Source organism: Mastigoproctus giganteus, chromosome 3, assembly GCF_048544385.1.
Source record: "Mastigoproctus giganteus isolate SK-2022 chromosome 3, ASM4854438v1, whole genome shotgun sequence".
In the NCBI taxonomy this organism is placed as follows: domain Eukaryota; kingdom Metazoa; phylum Arthropoda; class Arachnida; order Uropygi; family Thelyphonidae; genus Mastigoproctus; species Mastigoproctus giganteus.
This window is the reverse complement of record NC_143577.1, coordinates 68,113,271-68,132,572: the sequence shown is the minus strand read 5'-3', so window position 1 is coordinate 68,132,572 and position 19,302 is coordinate 68,113,271. Positions and strand designations below refer to the sequence as shown.

Below are 19,302 nucleotides of genomic sequence, written 5' to 3'. Positions count from 1 at the left end.
TTATTTCCTTCGAGGGCATCCACCCTGTCCTTCAAGGTCTCATAAAGGCCCATAACAACGCTGAGTTGTCGCCTGATTTCCTTGCACTCCTTACATCGTGCACACACAAAGACATCCCCCTTGGCAGTATCATGTCCCGTACCCGACTGCTCCGCAAACATCAAGCAAACAGTGCATTTTAATAGACTGTGATTCAGAGGGCAACTGTCCCACTCAGTTCTCCCCTGAACCACAGCACTCCCATTAGCTTGAGCCTTTTGCTTTGCTGCTCTGGTCAGAGTCATGATTCCAATTTAATTCAATAAAATTTAAAACAAAAATTAAATCCTTAAGTTATATCCCAAAACAGTTATGTTATATATATATATATATATATATTTTTTTTTTTTTTTTTTTTTTTTTCGGTATCTAGTGTTCCCTTTATACAACTTCCGTATCACGTGTACCACTATAGTTATGTATTAATTATTTGTTACGATTAAGTCGTTATATATATTTATAGAGTTAAAAATACAATTTAATTGACAATAAAGTTTATCAAGATTAATAGATTTACTGATTAATTGACAATATTATATTATGCAGTATACCACACTAAGCTTATGCTATCGTGTAAAAATGGCGGGAATTCACGAACGGTATTTCTCCGGACTCGTAAGTATTGATTAGCTTCGAAATCTCGCTATCTCAATTTAGAATAAACTAAGGATCCTGACTAGGTCTATAATCTACTTATAGAAGATAATTTGATATAACAATTGGTTAATAAATCGACTAAATTTGGTTAAAAGACCTCTCGTTCAATTTGTGACACGTGGATTTGATACCGTTACCGATACTAAGTAATATCTACGAAATCTCTGTCTAAGTTAAACTTTAAACTAAGTATCGTAACTAGGAATATAAAGCTACTCTAGGAAATAAGTTAATATGACAATTTAAACTAATAAAGCAGAAAATAAATCAGGAAAAACTTCTCTGTTTGAAGAGCTTTAAGGAGCAATGTCTGCCCAGGCTAACCTCGCACCACTTAAGCCTTTCTTGGTAAGATCACCCCTTCATTCCCCTCAATCTTGTTGCCCTTCTCTTTATCGCTCAATCAATTTGACATCCTTCCTAAAATGAGGCCTATAGACCTGTATGCTGCACTCAAAGTGCAGCCTGACCATTGCCTTATAAAAAGGGATAATCACATCCCTGTCCCTACTAGCAAAATTCCTATATATCATTAACAAGACTCCATTACTTGCCCTGGCAGCCCATCTGCACTGCTCAGCAAACTGCACAATTACCCCAGGTCTTTTTGACTTTCCACTTCCCATTTGTTAATGTTAATTTTAGTTGCCACTTCTCAGCCCATTTGGCCAACTCATCTAGATCCAATTGGAGTAGCATACTGTTTTTACTGTCATTAACAACCCTGCCAACCTTTGTATCATCTGCAAACTTGGACATTAAGCCTGATATACCTTTATCATTATATCAAAATTAATTTTGGCATTCACTTCCTTTGTGACCACATCATAGTATCCAATGAAATTTGTCAGACAAGACCTCCTTTTAACAAACCCATGCTATGTCTTAACTATTACTGCCGCAGTCTTGTCTAGATGATCCTGCAATGCTTCTTTAACTAGTGATTCCATTATTTTCTTTACAACACAAGTTTTGTAACAGTCTATAGTTACTTTTGTCACCTTTTGAACCCCCCTTTGTGAATTGGTGATACATTTGCATGCCACCAGTCCATGGGGACCACCCCGAGTCCAATGAAGCTCTCATAATTATGGCTAAGGGTTTGCTTACTTCCTTTGCTGCCTCCTTTAATATAACTAGATAGATCCCATCCACCCCAGTTGCCTTTTTTATGTTTAACTTCAACAATTTCTCCTCCACTTTGCTCTCAGTTATTACAAAATCACTTAGCTCCCTGTTAGAGTTTGATAAACTTCTAGCACTCCCCTCATTGAATAACTCCTCTTGTGTGAATATAGATGCAAAATACTCATTCATTTTATCAGCTACCTGAGCATGATCATCAATAGTCAACCCATCTATGTTAAGTTGTACAACCTGATTCATCCCTTTCCTTTTAGAGTTTATGTAAGTAAAGAACTCTTTGCTGTTTTTCTTTGCATCCTTTGGCAAAGATTTCTCGTAATCTGCCTTCACCCACCTAACCTCCTTTTGACTTGAATACAGACTAGCTTATATCTGCCCATAGGCTTCTGTGTCACCTGATACTTTATATGCATCCCATACATTTTTCTTTTCCACCATGAGCCTCATTAATTCATCTGACATCCATTCAGGCCTAAACCTTGAACAGTATTTCTTAGTTGGAATGAAAAGCCTAGTAGCCTCCAAAATTAAGTCCCTGAAGGCTTCCCATTTAGAATTCAATGTTGGTAACATCACCAGTTGATTCCAAGGTACAGAATTTAAAACCTGTCAGAGGCCCCTGTAGTCACCTTTACGAAAGAAAAAGCCCCTCCCTTTAGCCTTGATGGTAGTTACATATTTAAGGAATTCCCACATCAGTACATTATGATCACTTTCACCCAGTGGTTCTTTTATCTGCAAATTCTTAATGCATGAATAATCACCACTGATAATCAGATCAAGAGTATTACTCCATCTGGTTGAATCTCGAACATGTTGCTGTAGAAAACAGTCATCCAATAAATCCACAAAAGTCTTGCTAGTGTGCGAGTGACCAATCCACAAGTTTCACTCAATATCTGGAAAATTAAAAATCCCCCATTATAAGACATTCTGATTTACTGGCCCTATTTCTGTGCAAAATTCACAGTCTATTTCTGTGCACAATTGCTCATCATACTCATCAGATTTATTAGGCCTATAGCACAAGCTTACTCTCATTTTTCCTTTCTCAGCTTATGTCACACCAAACAGATTCCACGTTGCATTGTCCACCAGCATCAATTGGATTCACTTCCTTAGATTTTGTGTTTCTTAAATAACAGCATAAACCCTTCCTGTCTTAGCATTAGTAGAGGCATTTGATGCAAGAAAGCAAGCTTATGCGGCATCAGCCAAAAAAAAAAAAAAAAAAAAAAAAAACCACTTCCACTTCACCCCTCTGTTAGTTCAAAATACCTGTCCAGCTGAGCCTTAAACTTATTTAGGCTATCAACTTCCACGACAAGGGATGGAAGTCTGTTCCACCAACCAACCACTCGCTGGCTAAAGGCAAATTTCCGCACGTCTATCCTACATCTGTCTTTCCTCAATTTGAATTTATGCCCTCTCAGGTGATTATTCTGAGCGAGAGGAAGAATCCCATCAGCATTGAGCATGCTCAAACCATTCAATGCTTTATACACCTCTATCAGATCACCTCGCTGGTGCCTAGTCTCCAGACACTGTAATTTGCAAAACTTAAGCCTTTCTTCGTAAGAGCACCCCTTTGTTCCATTCACAAATCTTGTTGCCCTTCTCTGTACTCGTTCCAGCAGCTCTACATCCTTCTTGAAATGAGGCCTCCAGACCTGTATACAGTACTCTAGGTGTGGCCTGACCATTGCCTTATACAAGGGAATAATCACCTCCTTATCCCTGCTATAAAAATTCCTATATATCATTGACAATACAGCATGAGCTACTCTTGCAGCCCATCTGCACTGCTCAGAGAACTTCATATCTGCCTGCACAACCACCCCCCAGGTCCCTTTCATTCTCTACAACTGTCAGTGTAGTACCACAGAGTTGATACGTTGCTCTGGGGTTGCTGTTTCCCATGTGTAGTACTTTACATTTGTCAATGTTAAACTTCATTTGCCACCTCTCAGCCCATCTGCTCAACCTTTCCAGATCCTGTTGCAGCAGCATAGTGTCAGTAGTGTCCTTGACAACCCTGCCTACCTTTGTATCGTCTGCAAACTTCGACATTAAACTTGATATACCATTATCAATATCATTTATGAATACAGAAAACAATAATGGACCCAACACTGAGCCCTGAGGGACTCCACTAATAACATTAGTCCACAATGAGCAGTGTCCATTGATTACCACTCTCAGTCTTCTCCCCCTCAGCCACCCCTTTATCCACAGCAGCAATTTGCCTCCAATGTCACACTGCTCCAATTTGTGCAGCAGTCTTCCATGTGCAACAGTATCGAAAGCCTTTCTAAGATCCAAGTATATAATATTAAAGTTATTCCCTGCATCCAGTTCCTTTGTGACTGCATCATAGTATCCAATCAAATTGGTCAGGCAAGACTTTCCCTTAACAAAACCATGCTGTGTCCGAGCTATAACTGAAGTCTTGTCTAAATGATCCTGCAGTGCTTCTTTAACCAGTACCTCCATTAATTTTCCTGGAACAGAAGTTAAACTCACAGGTCTATAATTACTTGTGTCAGCCTTTGATCCTCCTTTGTGAATTGAGGTCACATTTGCACTTCTCCAGTCTGCGGGTACCTCCCCTGAGTCCAAGGAAACACTCATAATTATGGCTAAGGGTTTGCTTACTTCCTCTGCTGCCTCCTTTAATATAACTGGATAGATCCCATCCACCCTGGGTGCCTTTCTTGTGTTTATCTTCAACAGTTTCTCCTCCACTTTACTCTCAGTTATTACAAGATTCTCTAGCTTACTACTAGAGTTGAATACACCCCTGGCTTTCCCCTCTCTAAATAACTCCTCATGTGTGAATGTCGATGCAAAATATTCATTTAGTTTGTTAGCTACCTGAGCAGGATCATCAACAGTTGACCCATCGATATCAAGTGGACCAATCTGATTCATCCCCTTCCTTCTAGAGTTTACATAAGTAAAGAACTCTTTGCTATTTTTCTGTGCATCCCTTGGCAAAGATTTCTCGTACTCTGACTTCGCCTGCCTAACCTCCTTTGTAACTTGGTTACAGATCAACTTGTATCTATCATAGGCTTCTGTGTCATGTGTTAATTTGTATGTATCCCATGCATGTTTCTTCTCTGCTATATGCCTCATCAGTTCATCTGACATCCATTTAGGCCTAAACTTTGAACAATATTTCTTAGTTGGTATGTAAAGCCTAGTAGCTTCCAAGATAAGTTCTTTGAATACTTCCCATTTTGCATTTGCTGTTGGTAACATCATCAGTTGGTCCCACTGTATAGAATTTAAATACTGTCTCAGTCCATCGTAGTCGCCTTTACGAAAGCAATAACCCTTCCCTTTACCCCTAATGGTAGTTACCTCTTTGAGTAAACCCCACTTCAGCACACTGTGATCATTGCCACCTAGTGGTTCATTTATCTGCAGATTCTTAATGCATGAAGAATCACTGCTGGTAATCAAATCAAGAGTATTTCTCCCTCTAGTTGCCTCCCGAACATGCTGATGTAGAAAACAATCATCCAATAAATTCACAAAAGCCTTGCTAGTGTGTGAGTGACCAGCCCCCAAACTCCAGTCAATATCTGGGAAATTAAAATCTCCCATTATAAGACTCTCTGATTTACTGGCCCACTCTATTTCCCTGTACAGTTTCTTGTTATACTCATCAGAGTCATTAGGCCTATAGCACACTCCTACTCTCAATTTTGATCTCCCAATGCTTATGTCACACCAAACTGACTCGACACTGCATTGCCCATCGATATCCACTGGCTTCACTTCCTTGGATTTTATGTATTTCTTAACTAATAGCATAACCCCTCCTCCCTTCCTATCTAGTCTATCCTTTCTTTTGACGTTGTACTCCCAAAATTCCAGTTCTGCATTCCTTATATCTGTGTGACACCAAGTCTCTGATATCCCAACAATATCTGCCTTTGATGTTTTGAGCAATACCTCAAATTCATCAAATTTATTTACTAAACTCCTAGCATTGGTGTACGCAAGTATACATGCACCTATTTCTATTCTTAGCTACCCTAACACAACCCATGTGTTTACTTGTACCGCAATGACTCCCAGCAAGGCGCCTCCGTAGCCAGGTGGGAAGGAGCAGCAGTGCGTAGCACACGCTTCTTGATTAGACCGGGGTTCGAGCCCGTCACCACCAAATACGGAGGATGCGGAAAGGTCAGGGAATGGCCACCGCATATCCCGGAGCAATATGGCCTTAGTTGCTAATGCTCCTAAAAACCAAATAACAAACAAACAAACGACTCCCAGCAGTCTCTGAAATATCCTGAATCTTGTTTTTCAGGCTTCTGCTCATTCCAATAGAAGCAGTGCAAGAATCTCTTTCACCTCTGCCATAGTGGCTACTGTTAATCTATTCGTCTTTGTATCCCCCCAAGCTAGCAGTTTTCCGACCCACCTATCCTTTCTATCCTTTCTGTATACATTGTACTTCCCAAATTCCAATTCTGCACTGCTTATGTCTGTGTGACATCACGTCTCTGTTATCCCAACAATATCTGCCTTTGATGTCTTGACTAGCACTTCAAGCTCATCAAATTTATTAACTGTACTCCTAGCATTGGTGCATTGGTGTATATGCAAGTACCCATGCACCTGTTTCTACTCTTAGTTACACTAACACAGCCTGTGTATTTAGTTGTTCCACTATGACTCCCAGCAGTCCTGGAAATCCCATGGCGCCTCCGTAGCCAGGTGGGCAGGAGCAGCAGTGCGTAGCACACGCTTCTTGATTAGACCGGGGTTCGAGCCCGTGACCACCAAATACGGAGGATGCGGAAAGGTCAGGGAATGACCACCACATATCCCCGGAGCAATATGGCCTTAGTTGCTAATGCTCCTAAAAATCCAAATAACCAACAAACAACCTGGAAATCCCCATTGTCTTGCATTCCAGGCTGCTGCTCCTTCTAATAGAAGCAGTGCAGGAATCACTTTTGCCTCTGCCTGCAACCACTGTTAACCTTTTAGTCTGTGTAACCCCTCCCAAGCTAGTAGTTTTCCGACCCACCTAACACTGCCTTGATAGCATCAGCAAATATTCTTGCACCCTTTCTTTAAGTGTACCCCATCCCTGTAGAAGCAGTCTCTCCTATAAACAAGCACAGACAAGGCTGAAAAAAATTCTACCCCTTGAGCCTTACACAATCTCCTCAGGGCCAAATTGATTGGCAAGGCTCTCATCTTCTACTCCCTCCTATCATGTCTGGGCAAAATTGCAGACATTTCACATTCAACCCTAACTCGCGACTTTTTTTCAACCTTGACCTGTACTTGTTGAGTAAGTCTGCAGATCTCTTACTCTTAATTTCATTAGTTTCAACGTGTACAACAATATCATCTTTTGTGCCCTTAAAAGATGATATCTGCACAACATCATCATCTTTTGTCCCTGGCAGACATACCCTGGTCCTATTCCACCTATCCTTCTTGCATAGTATATTTCCTGTCTCCCTGAAAGTAGAGTCACCAACAATAACTAGTTCATGTGAGACAAGTGCATTCTGCCTTGGAGATTGCCTCTGTTTCCTGATGCACAGAAGTGAGCTCTGCCATTTAGTTGGGCAGTTGAAAGCTTGATGGGCCCCTCATATTAATATCTTTGAGTGCTTTTACCCTACACCTCAAGCTTTCATAGACACCCATCAGAACGCTGAGTTGGCACCTAATTTCTTGACACTCTCGACACCTAGCACACACACACAGAGGCATCCTTCTTGGCTAGATCATGTCCTGTTTTAGAAAAGTTGGCGCAAACATTTCGCACATTTTTTGAGACTGTGATGCATTGGAGAATTGCCTCCTTCATTTCTCTCCCCAGTCACAGTACTCTTCTACCCTGTGATATTTGCTTTGCAGCTCGTCTGGGTCATGATTTCCATTTAAATGCAATTTAATTAACAATGAAATTTAATAAGATTAATAACATTTTTATTTAATTGATAATACTATAATAATCTAACAGATTCCTAGTACAGCGCTTCGTATTACGCTGTCTTTCCACTTGCCACTTACGCTATCTAGTTAACTTGGGCTAGTTATAGCCCAAGTTAACTTGTAAACTGCTATAGAAATACATTTCTGTGACATGATATGCATTGTTATTTGTATAAAGTTAAACTAAAGTTGTCTCAAAACAAAATGCAATTTTATAGTTAAAATTGTCTGACACTAAGCCCTGGATATAAGGATGAGTCAGAATTATAGGTAAATACTTTGATAGGCTGTATCTCAAAGTTTATTGAGATAGACATAAACCAAAACAGGTTTCAACCACGTTAAATAGATAGAGATGGATAAATTATAGAAGTTATCAAATGTTTAAATTGTCTACACCAGGCTTATCAACAGTGACATGTGGTGCTGTTTATGTGGCGTCTGACATGTGGTGCTGTCAGCTGTAATTTTACTTGCTTCCTGTTGTTTTGCCACCTACAAATCTCACCATGTTTGTGAGTTATGAGTGTGCACTTCATTTTTCTGGAACCATATGCCAAACAGTCTAGAGAAGTGAGGTCTTGGAGACCTGAGGAAGTATTCAAAAGAATCCCCCCACTACACCATTGTTCATTAAATTCACTATCCAGATAGTATGGACATCAGATTGAAAATGGGGAGGTGCACCAGCCTGTTGAGAGGACACTAGTATTCAGAAACATGTTTCATATTGTAGGACCTGTGCATCATTTATGAACAATTCAAGAATAATTCTGCTCAGTAACATTGAGGCTTCAAGGTCTGTTTATCTCACACGAGAAAAGTCCCATCCACACCTATCTGTGGCATGTTTACATCTTCTGTAAAGTGAGATGAGGATTGTCACTGGCCCTTTGAACTATGTTTAAAGGGCCAATGATTCAAACGACCATTTAATTTGATGTTGCTTTGTCTGTAATTATATCCTGAAAATTACCAGCTTTACTGTTTTCTGACAGTACCACTCAAATTTGTGCTTTTCATAAGTGATCAGAATCACCTTATTGAATTGCATTCAATAACCAAGGTACTAAAATTGAAAGGTATTGAAATGCAATAGCTAAGGTTTAAATTTTATATCCTATAAGTTTCTTACGTGTCTGCCAGGGGCAAAAATTGATGTAAGATCAGCTATCACATTTGAGGGAACAAAAGGCGATGACGACGTTGCATACAATGGTACTAACGATGTTCAAAATAGGAGATCTAATGATTTACTTAACAGGTATAGGGCATTGTTGAGAAAAATCTGCTTGTTAGGATTAAATTTGAAAGTGAAATTTTGCCCAGACATCATAGAAGGGGTACATGATGAGAGTCTTGTAAATCAATTCAGTCCTGGAGAGATTGTACAAGGCTCATGGGATAGAATTTATTTCAATGTGGTCTGTGCTTGTTAACAGGAGAGTGTTTGTTTTTACAGGGATAGGATACACTTAAATAAAAAGGAATTCAAGAATATTTGTTGATGCTATCAAAGCAATGCTAGCCAGGTCAAAAAACTGCTATTTTGGGGGATATATGGACTAATAAGTTAACAGCAGCCACAAGCAAAGGTGAAGTTGATTCTTGTTGTTCTTCTATTGGGACATGCAACATGGAAACAAGTCCTGCTGGAGGCCCTCATGAGACAAGCAAATATATGGTTTGCGTTAGGATTACTGAGAACAAAAACAGGTGCGCATATACTTGCATTATGCACTAATGCTATGAGCATCGTAAATAAATTTGATGTATTTGATTGTCATCAAATGTGGCCATTGTGGAAATCAGAAACATGGTACCACTCAGACATAGGGAATAATGAATTTAAATATGGTGAGTATAATGTATATAGAAAGAAGTGATGGGAGTGGGGAAGAAGAGTTATGCTCTTGGTTAAGAAGCACATAGACTCTAAAAGAGTAGAGCCAATTGTGACTGGGTTTAAAGTGTAATGTTGAGTAAGTCTGGTGTGAAACAAATGCTGGGAAAACAAACAAACATCAAAAATATTTGAGTTCGGGATTTGATAGTGTGTGTGTGCATGTACTACTAAGTCTCATAAGTTTTTATTTCTTTGTTTTTCTAAAAGCAAAACAAATCTGTGTTGATGAAAGTTGTATATAGGGAGGATTGACCATTATATGAGACAAAAATTAGGAAGGACAGTTCGGGTGAGTGAAGCAGTGTGCATGATGACTCAAGAGAAGGAAGACCCATTTCAGCCACAAACCCTGCCACTGTGGCTAAAGTGGTGAAAGCAGACATGTGACTATAAATTTTATAGCAGCTGAAGTGAACATTAGCCATGGGTCTGTTTGCAGCATAAAGTTCCTGCGCGTGTCTAAGATGGCAGTTCAACTGGTTCTGAGATTCTTAACAACTGTTCAAAAGCCTCACAGGAGAGAGTGTTTTGCACAATTATTAGAGCTTTGTATAGAAATTTTTGATGATTTTTTGACTGAATTGTGATGGATGGATGCTGCATACATCATTATGACACAGAAACAAATCAGCAAACAATGGAAATGTTTATCTTCCCCAACCTCCAAAAAAAGCTAAGGTTTAATTGTCTGCCAACAAGATCATGTTTTCAGTCTTCTGATTGGCTTTAAGGTATCATCTTTATAGATTACCTTCCAAAAGGCAACAGCATCACTGGGAAGTACCACTGAAACCCCTGGTAAAGTTAAGAGAGGATGGCTATCAAGTTGAAGAGTGTAGGAAGCTATCCAAAGGTGTTTTTGCCTCCTAGCCAAAAATGCTCATACTTCCAGAGCTGCTCTCACAGTGGACTTTTCAATCAGGTGCAGCTTTGAAAATCTGCTGTACCAACCTATCACCTTCAGACCATCCTCTTTCCTAAAAATGAAGACACCATTACGAGACTATAGATTTCAGACTGATGAGGAGGCAGTTAAAGAAGTGAAAGCCTGATTTTCTGCTCAAAGGAAGTTCTATTCCAGAGGCCTGAAAGAGCTTATCCACAGATGTGAAAATATGTAGCTCTAGAAAGTAACAACAACATAGAGAAGGATGAAATTGTCAGCCAAGTTTCAAATTCCTAACTAAAATATTTCTGGGTAAATGCTTATTGATCAGCCCTCACAGCATAAGCCAGTAAATTAGAATATCTTATAATGGGAATTCTGACTGAACACATATGGGTTGGTTATTCACACATTAGAAGAACTTTTCTGGATTTTTTGGATGGCTGTTTTCTACACTAATAAAGGCAACAAGAGAACACACTCTTGATGTCATTATAAGCAGTGACTACTCATGCCTTAAGAATCATCAAATAAAGAAACCACTACATATCCATGAGCACAGTGTGCTATGGAAGGAATTCTGCTTTCATAAAAAACTATCTTGGCGTGTTTTAAAATTCTCTTCAACAAAACCAACTGCAAATTCTAAATGGGAAGCATTCAGGAAAATAATTAGTTATATAGCATACTGAAGAAATAGAAGCTACTAAGCTCTTCATTCCCACTGAGAGATATGGTAAAAGGTTTAAGCAAACCTTTAGCCATAATTATGAGATTATTCTTTTGAATTCAGGGTATGTTCTACAGATTGTCACAAATAGGAGTCAAAGAGCAGAGTGAATAATTACAGACCTGTAAACCAGACTTCTGCTCCATTGAAAATAATGGAGTTAGTGGTCAAAGAAGTAATGCAGGATCAACTTGATAAGTATGCAGTTATATAATAATCACAGCATGAATTTGTTATATAAAGATCTTCTTAACCAACCTTATTAACCACTATGATGTAGTCACAAAGGAACTGGATGCAAAAATTAATTTTGGCATCATATACTTAGATTTCAGTAAAGCTTATGATACTGTTCCACATGCAAGACTGCTGTATAAAATGGGACAATGTGGCATTAATGGCAAGTTACTGTTATGGACAAAGGAAAGGTTGAATGGTAAAAGCAGAGTTCATTAATGAACTGCTATTCTTGGACTAATGCTATAATGTTATTAGTGATATCTATGAAGGCATATCTAGCCTGTTGTTTAAGCTTGCACTTGATACAAAGGTTAGCAGAGCGATTAATGACACGAATCAGAGTATGTTACTGCAATAAGACCTAAAAAAATTTGATTAGCTAAGTAGCAGCAATTGAGGTTGAATGAGGCCAAAGTGGCAATTGAGGTTGAATACTGCATATGTAGTAGTAATCCCAGAATAACATTCCGTTTTGGGTTGTACTTTTTTATTCACCACCACTTTCAAGATGGTAGAGAACAAAAAAGACCTAGTGGTAATTGTACTGTCCAACATAAGGTTCTCTGAGCATTATAGGCAGGCTACTAAGGTAACCCAGAGAAATACAGGAATTTTGGCAGCAGTATAAGGAGGTGATTAGCCCATTGCATAAAGCAGTGGTTAAGCTCATCTTGTGTACTGCATGCAGTTCTGAAAGTCTTATTTTAAGAGTAATGTGAATCTTTTGAAAAGGCTGCAGAGAAGAGCAACAAGATTGGTTGGAAGCACAAAAAAAAGCATATTCTGAGGATATTCTTATCTAGAAAGACTTTGGTTCTGTAAGTTGAGCCATTGGAAACTAGGTACCTGTCTGTCAGGCAATCTGATTGAAGCGTTTAAGGTATTAAATGGATTGAGTAAACTAAATGCTAATGGCATCCTTATTCTTTCTCATATGATACACATAAGAGGATATAAATTAAAAATGAAAGGACGGTTGTAAGATCGATGTGCAAAAATTTGCTTTCAGTCATAGTGGTTGTTGGAACAAAATTCCATCTGGTGCTATGGAAGTAGATAGTTTGAATAAATTTATGAAAACTTTAGACAAATTATTAGAGTGGATGGACAGATGGTGTGGGTGTGTGTGTTTTGGCTGATTCTGTATCAGCTTACTACCTTGCGTCATTTGCCACTGCTATTACTGATAATATTTGATTGACGAAAATGTACCGTATTTCCCCATGTATAAGACACACCTTAATTTTGGGGCCCGAAATTTGAAAAAAAAAAAAAAAAAAATGTATTACATAAAGTTATTGAATTCAAGTTTTATTCATCATAAAATTCATACAACTCATCACTGTCAAAACTCCTATCCATTAGCTTGTTCTTCATATATTGCCTCGTCCTCAGTTCCATCTATGGCATTTGAAATGCCACACTTCTTAAATGACTTGACAATGATCTCAATCTTGATATTATCCCAGGATCTTTTCACCCAGGTACAAACTTCTCTTACAGTTGGTTTCTTCACTCTTCCTGATGGTGTCAAATTGTCCACAGAAGACTTCATCCATTGGTTCTATTTGTCTCTCATGGCAGCTTTGAAGGGTTTGTTAATGCTGACATCAAGTGGTTGGAGCTGGTCAAGCCTCCAGGTATGACAGCAAGTTTTGTTTTTTGCTCTGCAGCAATCTTCTTTGCATTTTTTGTTATGTGTGCCCTGAACTGATCAAGCACCAATAGGGCAGGTTTGCATAAGAGCCCACCTGGTCTCCTGCTCCAAACTTTCTCAAACCAGATCTTCATCCCATCCTGATCCATCCAACCCTTGTCGTGAACGTGGACAATCACTCCTTGAGGAATGTCTTCTTTTGGCATTGTTTTGCGTTTGAAAATCAGCACAGGAGGCAGCTTGGTTCCGTCGGCATAACAAGCCAGAACAACTGTATAATGGCTCTTTTCATGTCCACTTGTCTTCACAGTTACAGTTTTCACCCCCTTCTTATCAACAGTTCTGTTACTTGGGACATCAAATTGAAGGGGGACTTTGTCCATATTTGCAGTCTTTCCCAACTCAAACTGATGTGTCTTCCGACATTGAATGACAAAACGATAAAATTCAAAGACCTTCTGCTCATAGCTTTCAGGCATCTTTTGGGAAAATCTGGTGCGTGTACTCATGCTTAGTACATTCCGTTTCATGAACCTGAAGCACCAATTGTGTCCTCCTTTGAAATCAGCAACTTCTTTTTCATCAGCAATTCTTCTTGCCTCAGACTGAACCATCTTTGTGGACACAGGAATTCCAATTGCCCTTTGCTCCTCAATCCATATCTTCAATTTCCTCTCTAAATCAGGCCATTTTGCTGACTTGCCTCTAATGGCCTTCTTCTGCTGTGGCGTTTTCCATAACCAGTCTCGGATTGTTTTCTCAGTTGGAGAAGGACCAAACTTACGTTCAGCAGCACGATTTCCATTCACTTTTGCAAATGATCACTTTTAACGATCACTTTTCCGCACTGTAAGAAAATCTTTTCTGAGCCATTTCTGGGCAGAACGTGTCAAAACGTAACCTAATATACCGGTAACAAGTGCGAAACAATGAGCGCAGAAATAACAGCGTGAAAAAGCAGGAAATGCAAGTAAAAAAAATCTACAACCATTGTATAAGACGCACCCAGTTTTTATACCCTAAATTTTTCGAAAAAAAGTGTGTCTTATACATGGGGAAATACGGTAATTTTTTGACAGCTTTGGTGACTGGCATATGCAATACTAATGGTTTGGATGTTTTTAGTACTCAATATCCTTTTCTGGATATTGAGTACTTTAAGGGGTACTTTCTGGATATTTTACACTCAGCCTAAAACACTGATGGATCCAATATCTCTCTATTACAGAAGATTTAGGAGAAGTCCGGTTGGCCTGCCTCCCTAAAATCCACTCATGCTCACCTTCTCGATGGTAAGCCCTGTTACGTCACTTAGGTGGCAACGAACGTGTCAACTTCATCCTCACTAACAGAAGATATATTGTGAATGATGTTACCGTCCTGGATAAGGTTCTCTTCAAGACGCCTGGTCAGCGTGAAGAGGAAAAGACCAAACCTTCCAGCATATGACAGCACGAGAAAACAAATGGCCTCAGTCCCCAGCAGCTTTCACTCTCCCTCTTACGGCAGCAAGAGGATCAGAGTGGAAGCAGAGGGTGCTAAGAATCTCTGGGTACGACCAGGCTGCCATGCACGGAAACTGAACTTGGCCTGTTATAACGTAAGATCACTCATCGGTGAAGACAGGATATTAGAGCTGGAAAAGGAATTAGAAAATGTGAATTGGAATATCATCGGTTTGGCTGAAACAAGAAGAAGAAATGAATCACTTATAAGTTTATCAAGTGGAAATCTGCTGTACACCAATGGAAACAGTGAAAAGAGTGAAGGTGGAGTTGGGTTTCTGGTCCATAAAGATTTTAAAAACAAGATTTTGGAATTTAAAAGTACATCACCAAGGATGTCAAGATTAATACTCAAGATTTCTAAGAGGTACAAGCTAAAGATTATAATGATTTATGCACTAACATTGAGCCACGATGATGAAGAGGTTGAAGAAATGTACACCAAAATTGAGTCTTCTAGATGAGCAGAAAACCCACTACACTATTATTATGGGGACCTTCAATGCTAAGGTTGGAAAAAGGCAAAACAGCGCAGAAAGAGGAACTATAGGAAATTTTGGAATTGGTGAAAGAAATGAAAGAGGTGAAAGACTTGTGGAATTTGCAGAATCTCAAGGAGTGTCAGTAATGAACACTTTTTTTCAAGAAAAGGGTGAACAGAAAGTGGACATGGAAGAGTCCAAATGGATTGACTAGTAATGAAATCGACTTCATCCTCACTAACAGAAGACATATTGTGACTGATGTTACCGTCCTGGATAAGGTAAATGTTGGAAGTGATCACAAAATGGTAAGATGTACACTTGATATAGATGTAGGAAAGGAAAGGAAAAAACTGACTCGAGTAAATAATACAAAGGTCTTTGAGATAACAGAAGAGGAGAAAAAGCAGTATGTACTGGAACTTAAGAACAAGTTAGAGCTTCTGCAGACTGCTCAGGACCAAGATATCAACGAGGAATATTACAACTTTCTGAAAGTGATAAAGCCCAAAAAACCTATAGGCAAAAAGAAATCCAAAGAAGAAAAAATTAGTCAAGAAACACTTGTCATGATGAACCGAAGACGACAAATGAAGAGCAAGAAAAACACTGACAGAGAGAAAATTGAGTATACTGAGTTATGCAAAGCCATTAGAAAGAGACTCAGAGAGGACATAAGAAGATTTAACAAGAAAAGTAGAACAAGCATTAAGGGAAAAAGAAGTATTTAAATCAGCAGCCATGAGCAGTAAAACAGAGAGACAAATTATACTGAAACTGAAGAATAGCGATGGTGTACTTATAAACAGCAGAGAAGGCATAATTCAAATAGCAGAAGACTACTATAGAGAATTATACAAGGAGCAGGGGAATGATGCCAGCAGTGGGGAAGATGGATTGCAAAGTAGCAACACATACAACATACCCGATATTCTTCCTGATGAGGTAGAACATGCATTGAAGAAAATGAAGAATCAGAAAGCCCCGGGGGAAGATGAAGTTACTGTAGAGTTGTTAAAATTGGGAGGAAGAGACATAACACAAAAACTGGCAAGTCTCTTCACAAAGTGAATTAGAAAAGGTGTGATGCCTAAGCAGTGGAATAATGCAATCATAGTTTTGCTGCATAAGAAAGCAGATAAATCAGAAATTGGAAATTATAGACCAATTAGCTTGTTATCCCAGGGAAAAGGAGGTGATTATCCCTCTATATAAGGCAATGGTCAGGCCACGCCTTGAGTACTGCGTACAGATCTGGAGGCCTCATTTTAGGAAGGATGTAGATTTACTTGAGCGTGTACAGAGAAGGGCAACAAGATTGGTGAGGGGAATGAAGGGATCCTCTTATCAAGAGAGGCTTAAGTTCTGCAAATTGCAGTGGCTGGAGACTAGGCACCTGCTTGGTGATCTGATTGAGGTGTATAAGGCCTTGAATGGGTTCAGCACACTGAATTCTGATGGGATCCTTCCACTTGTTCAGATTACAAACCTAAGGGGCCATAAATTCAAATTAAGAAAGGACAGATGTAGAGTAGATGTGCTGAAATTTGCCTTTAGCCAGCGGGTAGTTAATTACTGGAAGAAACTTCCATCTGTCGTTGTGGAAGTTGATAGGTTGAATAAATTTAAGGAGGAACTGGACAGGCATTTGGAGGGAAAGGTGTGGATTTTTTTTTTTTTTTTTTGGCTGATGCTGCATAAGCTCATACATTTGCTTTCTTGCATCACATGCCACTACTACTACTACTATCTATAAGTTGTTCACAAGGGTCATTATTAACAGATTAGAAAGAATACTTGATGAGAATCAACCGAAAGAGCAAGCTGGCTTTAGGACAGGATTCTCAACTATGGATCATCTTCACGTAATATCACAGCTAATGGAGAAAGCAAATGAATATAAAACACCATTATGCCTGGCATTTGTGAATGATGAAAAGGCATTTGACTCCATTCAGCATAAGGCAATGTTTCGGGCACTGGAAAGACAAGGCATAGATACCTCGTATATTATGATTTTGAAGAAGATATATGAGAACGCTACCTCCCTTATTAGACTAGACAAAGACAGTAGGAAATTTAAAATCGAGAAAGGAGTTCGACAAGGAGACACAATATCTCAGAAGCTGTTTACTGCTGCCCTTGAGGAAGCTTTCAGAAGATTAGACTGGAAGCAGAAAGGAGTCAATGTGAATGGAGAGTACCTAAACCATTTACAATTTGCAGGTGACATTGTGGTCATAAGCCATGATCCCAAAGAATTAGAGGAAAATCTTAATCAGTTATGCACAGTTAGTAAGGATTTTGGACTAAAGATGAATATGGCTAAAACAAAAGTAAGGATGAACAAGTATGCCACAGAAAGGAACATAATGATTGAAGGAGCAGTAATTGAAAAGATGGAGTCATATACTTATCTGGGACAAGTTATTGGCTATAATAATGATAAATGGCTGGAAGTGAAGAGAAGAATAAATTTTGGATGGATAGCATTCAGGAAATATAGTCACATAATGAAGAGCAATTTCTCAGTTTGTCTGAAACGTAAAATAATGAACCAATGTATACTCCCCACCATGACTTATGGAAGTGAAACTTGGGCACTCACCAAAAGAATGGAAGAGAAGCTGAGAACACAGCGAAGAATGGAACGAATTATACTGGGAATCAGACTGTTAGAAAAGAAGAGTAAACGCATGGATTAAGCAGCAAACTCAAGTAAAGGACATTCTTATCAAAACTAAAGAACTAAAATGGTCTTGGGCAGGACACATAGCTGGAAGACATGATGACAGATGGACTAAGAAAATAACAGAATGGTATCCAAGAGGAGCTAGAAGAAAACCTGGAAGACAAAGGCAGAGATGGATAGATGAAATTCATGAGTTTGTGGGTAGTAAATGGATGACCAGTGCTCATAACAGAAGGAACTGGAAAGTTGCTGGAGAGGCCTTCATCCTGCAGTGGATTGAAAATGGGTGATGATGATGATCATGATCATGATCCTTTTGTGGAAGGCCTCCATAGCTGAGTGGTCAAGAGCGGGAGTGCAATAGCACATGCTCTTTGAGTAGACCAGGGTTCAAGCCCCTGACTGCTAAATATGGTCGCTCTGCCAACCCACATTGGATCAGCATGGCAGATTATGGTCCATTTCCCTCAACATGAATTGTTGAGGAGGCTTCCATCCTGCAGTGGATTGATAATGGCTGCAGTTTACCTTACCTTTATCCTTTTCCATCCATGCCTTTTCTTATTAATGTTGTTAACCGTTTCATGTTCTTCAAACTTATTATTTTGGGAGATTATTGTTAGATGCACTGAGCCTTTGTTCCATAGTGATGTTTCTGTACTTCTAGTACCATTTCAGAATGCACATCCTTTTTTTAAATATTGATTGCTTGCCATACTCAGTAGGTTGCCAGTTAATATGCACGTAATGAAAACTTATGAAATACCTAATTGTTTATTTTCATTTTTAAAATGAGCAGTTTTTATTCAAATTGGTCATTCTGTCTACAAAATATGGCTATTGAACTTATATATAATTCTGACTCTCCCTATATTTATATTATGAGCAATAAAACATGAATTTATTCTTCTGTGTAGTGTGTGCCTTTGACATGGGGAGACATGCCAACTACTCATTGGTTTTTCCTTTTCATCAATATCATCATGTGGATAAGTCTGCTAACTGCTCACAATCTGGATCCAGGATTTTTGCCTTTGAACACTGATGAGTATCATAAAGCTATTCAGGAGATGGCAACATTGGATAAATGGAAAGTGAAGCGTAGTCCTATAACACGATTGTGCCATACATGTAGAACTGTTCGTCCACTAAGAGCTAAACATTGTCGAGTCTGTAATCGCTGTGTTCAACATTTTGATCATCATTGTCCTTACATTTACAATTGTGTTGGATTGCATAACAGGTTTGTGATTTAATGTTTTATTTTTCATTTTCAGACAAAATTCGTCCAAAGAATAAATAACTATAAAATATCGGTGCAAATACACCATAGTGAACTCATAATGAAAAACTACATTAATGTAAAGGCATTCATTTGATTGTATT

General features: G+C 38.9%; 1 protein-coding gene across 1 annotated transcript in view; it reads left to right on the top strand.

Moving 5' to 3' along the window:
- Patsas (palmitoyltransferase Patsas) overlaps positions 1-19,302 on the top strand; it is a 207,714-nt gene that overhangs the window by 172,642 nt on the left and 15,770 nt on the right. Inside the window, exon 7 of the mRNA XM_090370000.1 lies at positions 18,834-19,159. Coding sequence (XP_090226126.1) covers positions 18,834-19,159 — 326 coding nt within the window. The remainder of the gene's footprint in view (positions 1-18,833; positions 19,160-19,302) is intronic.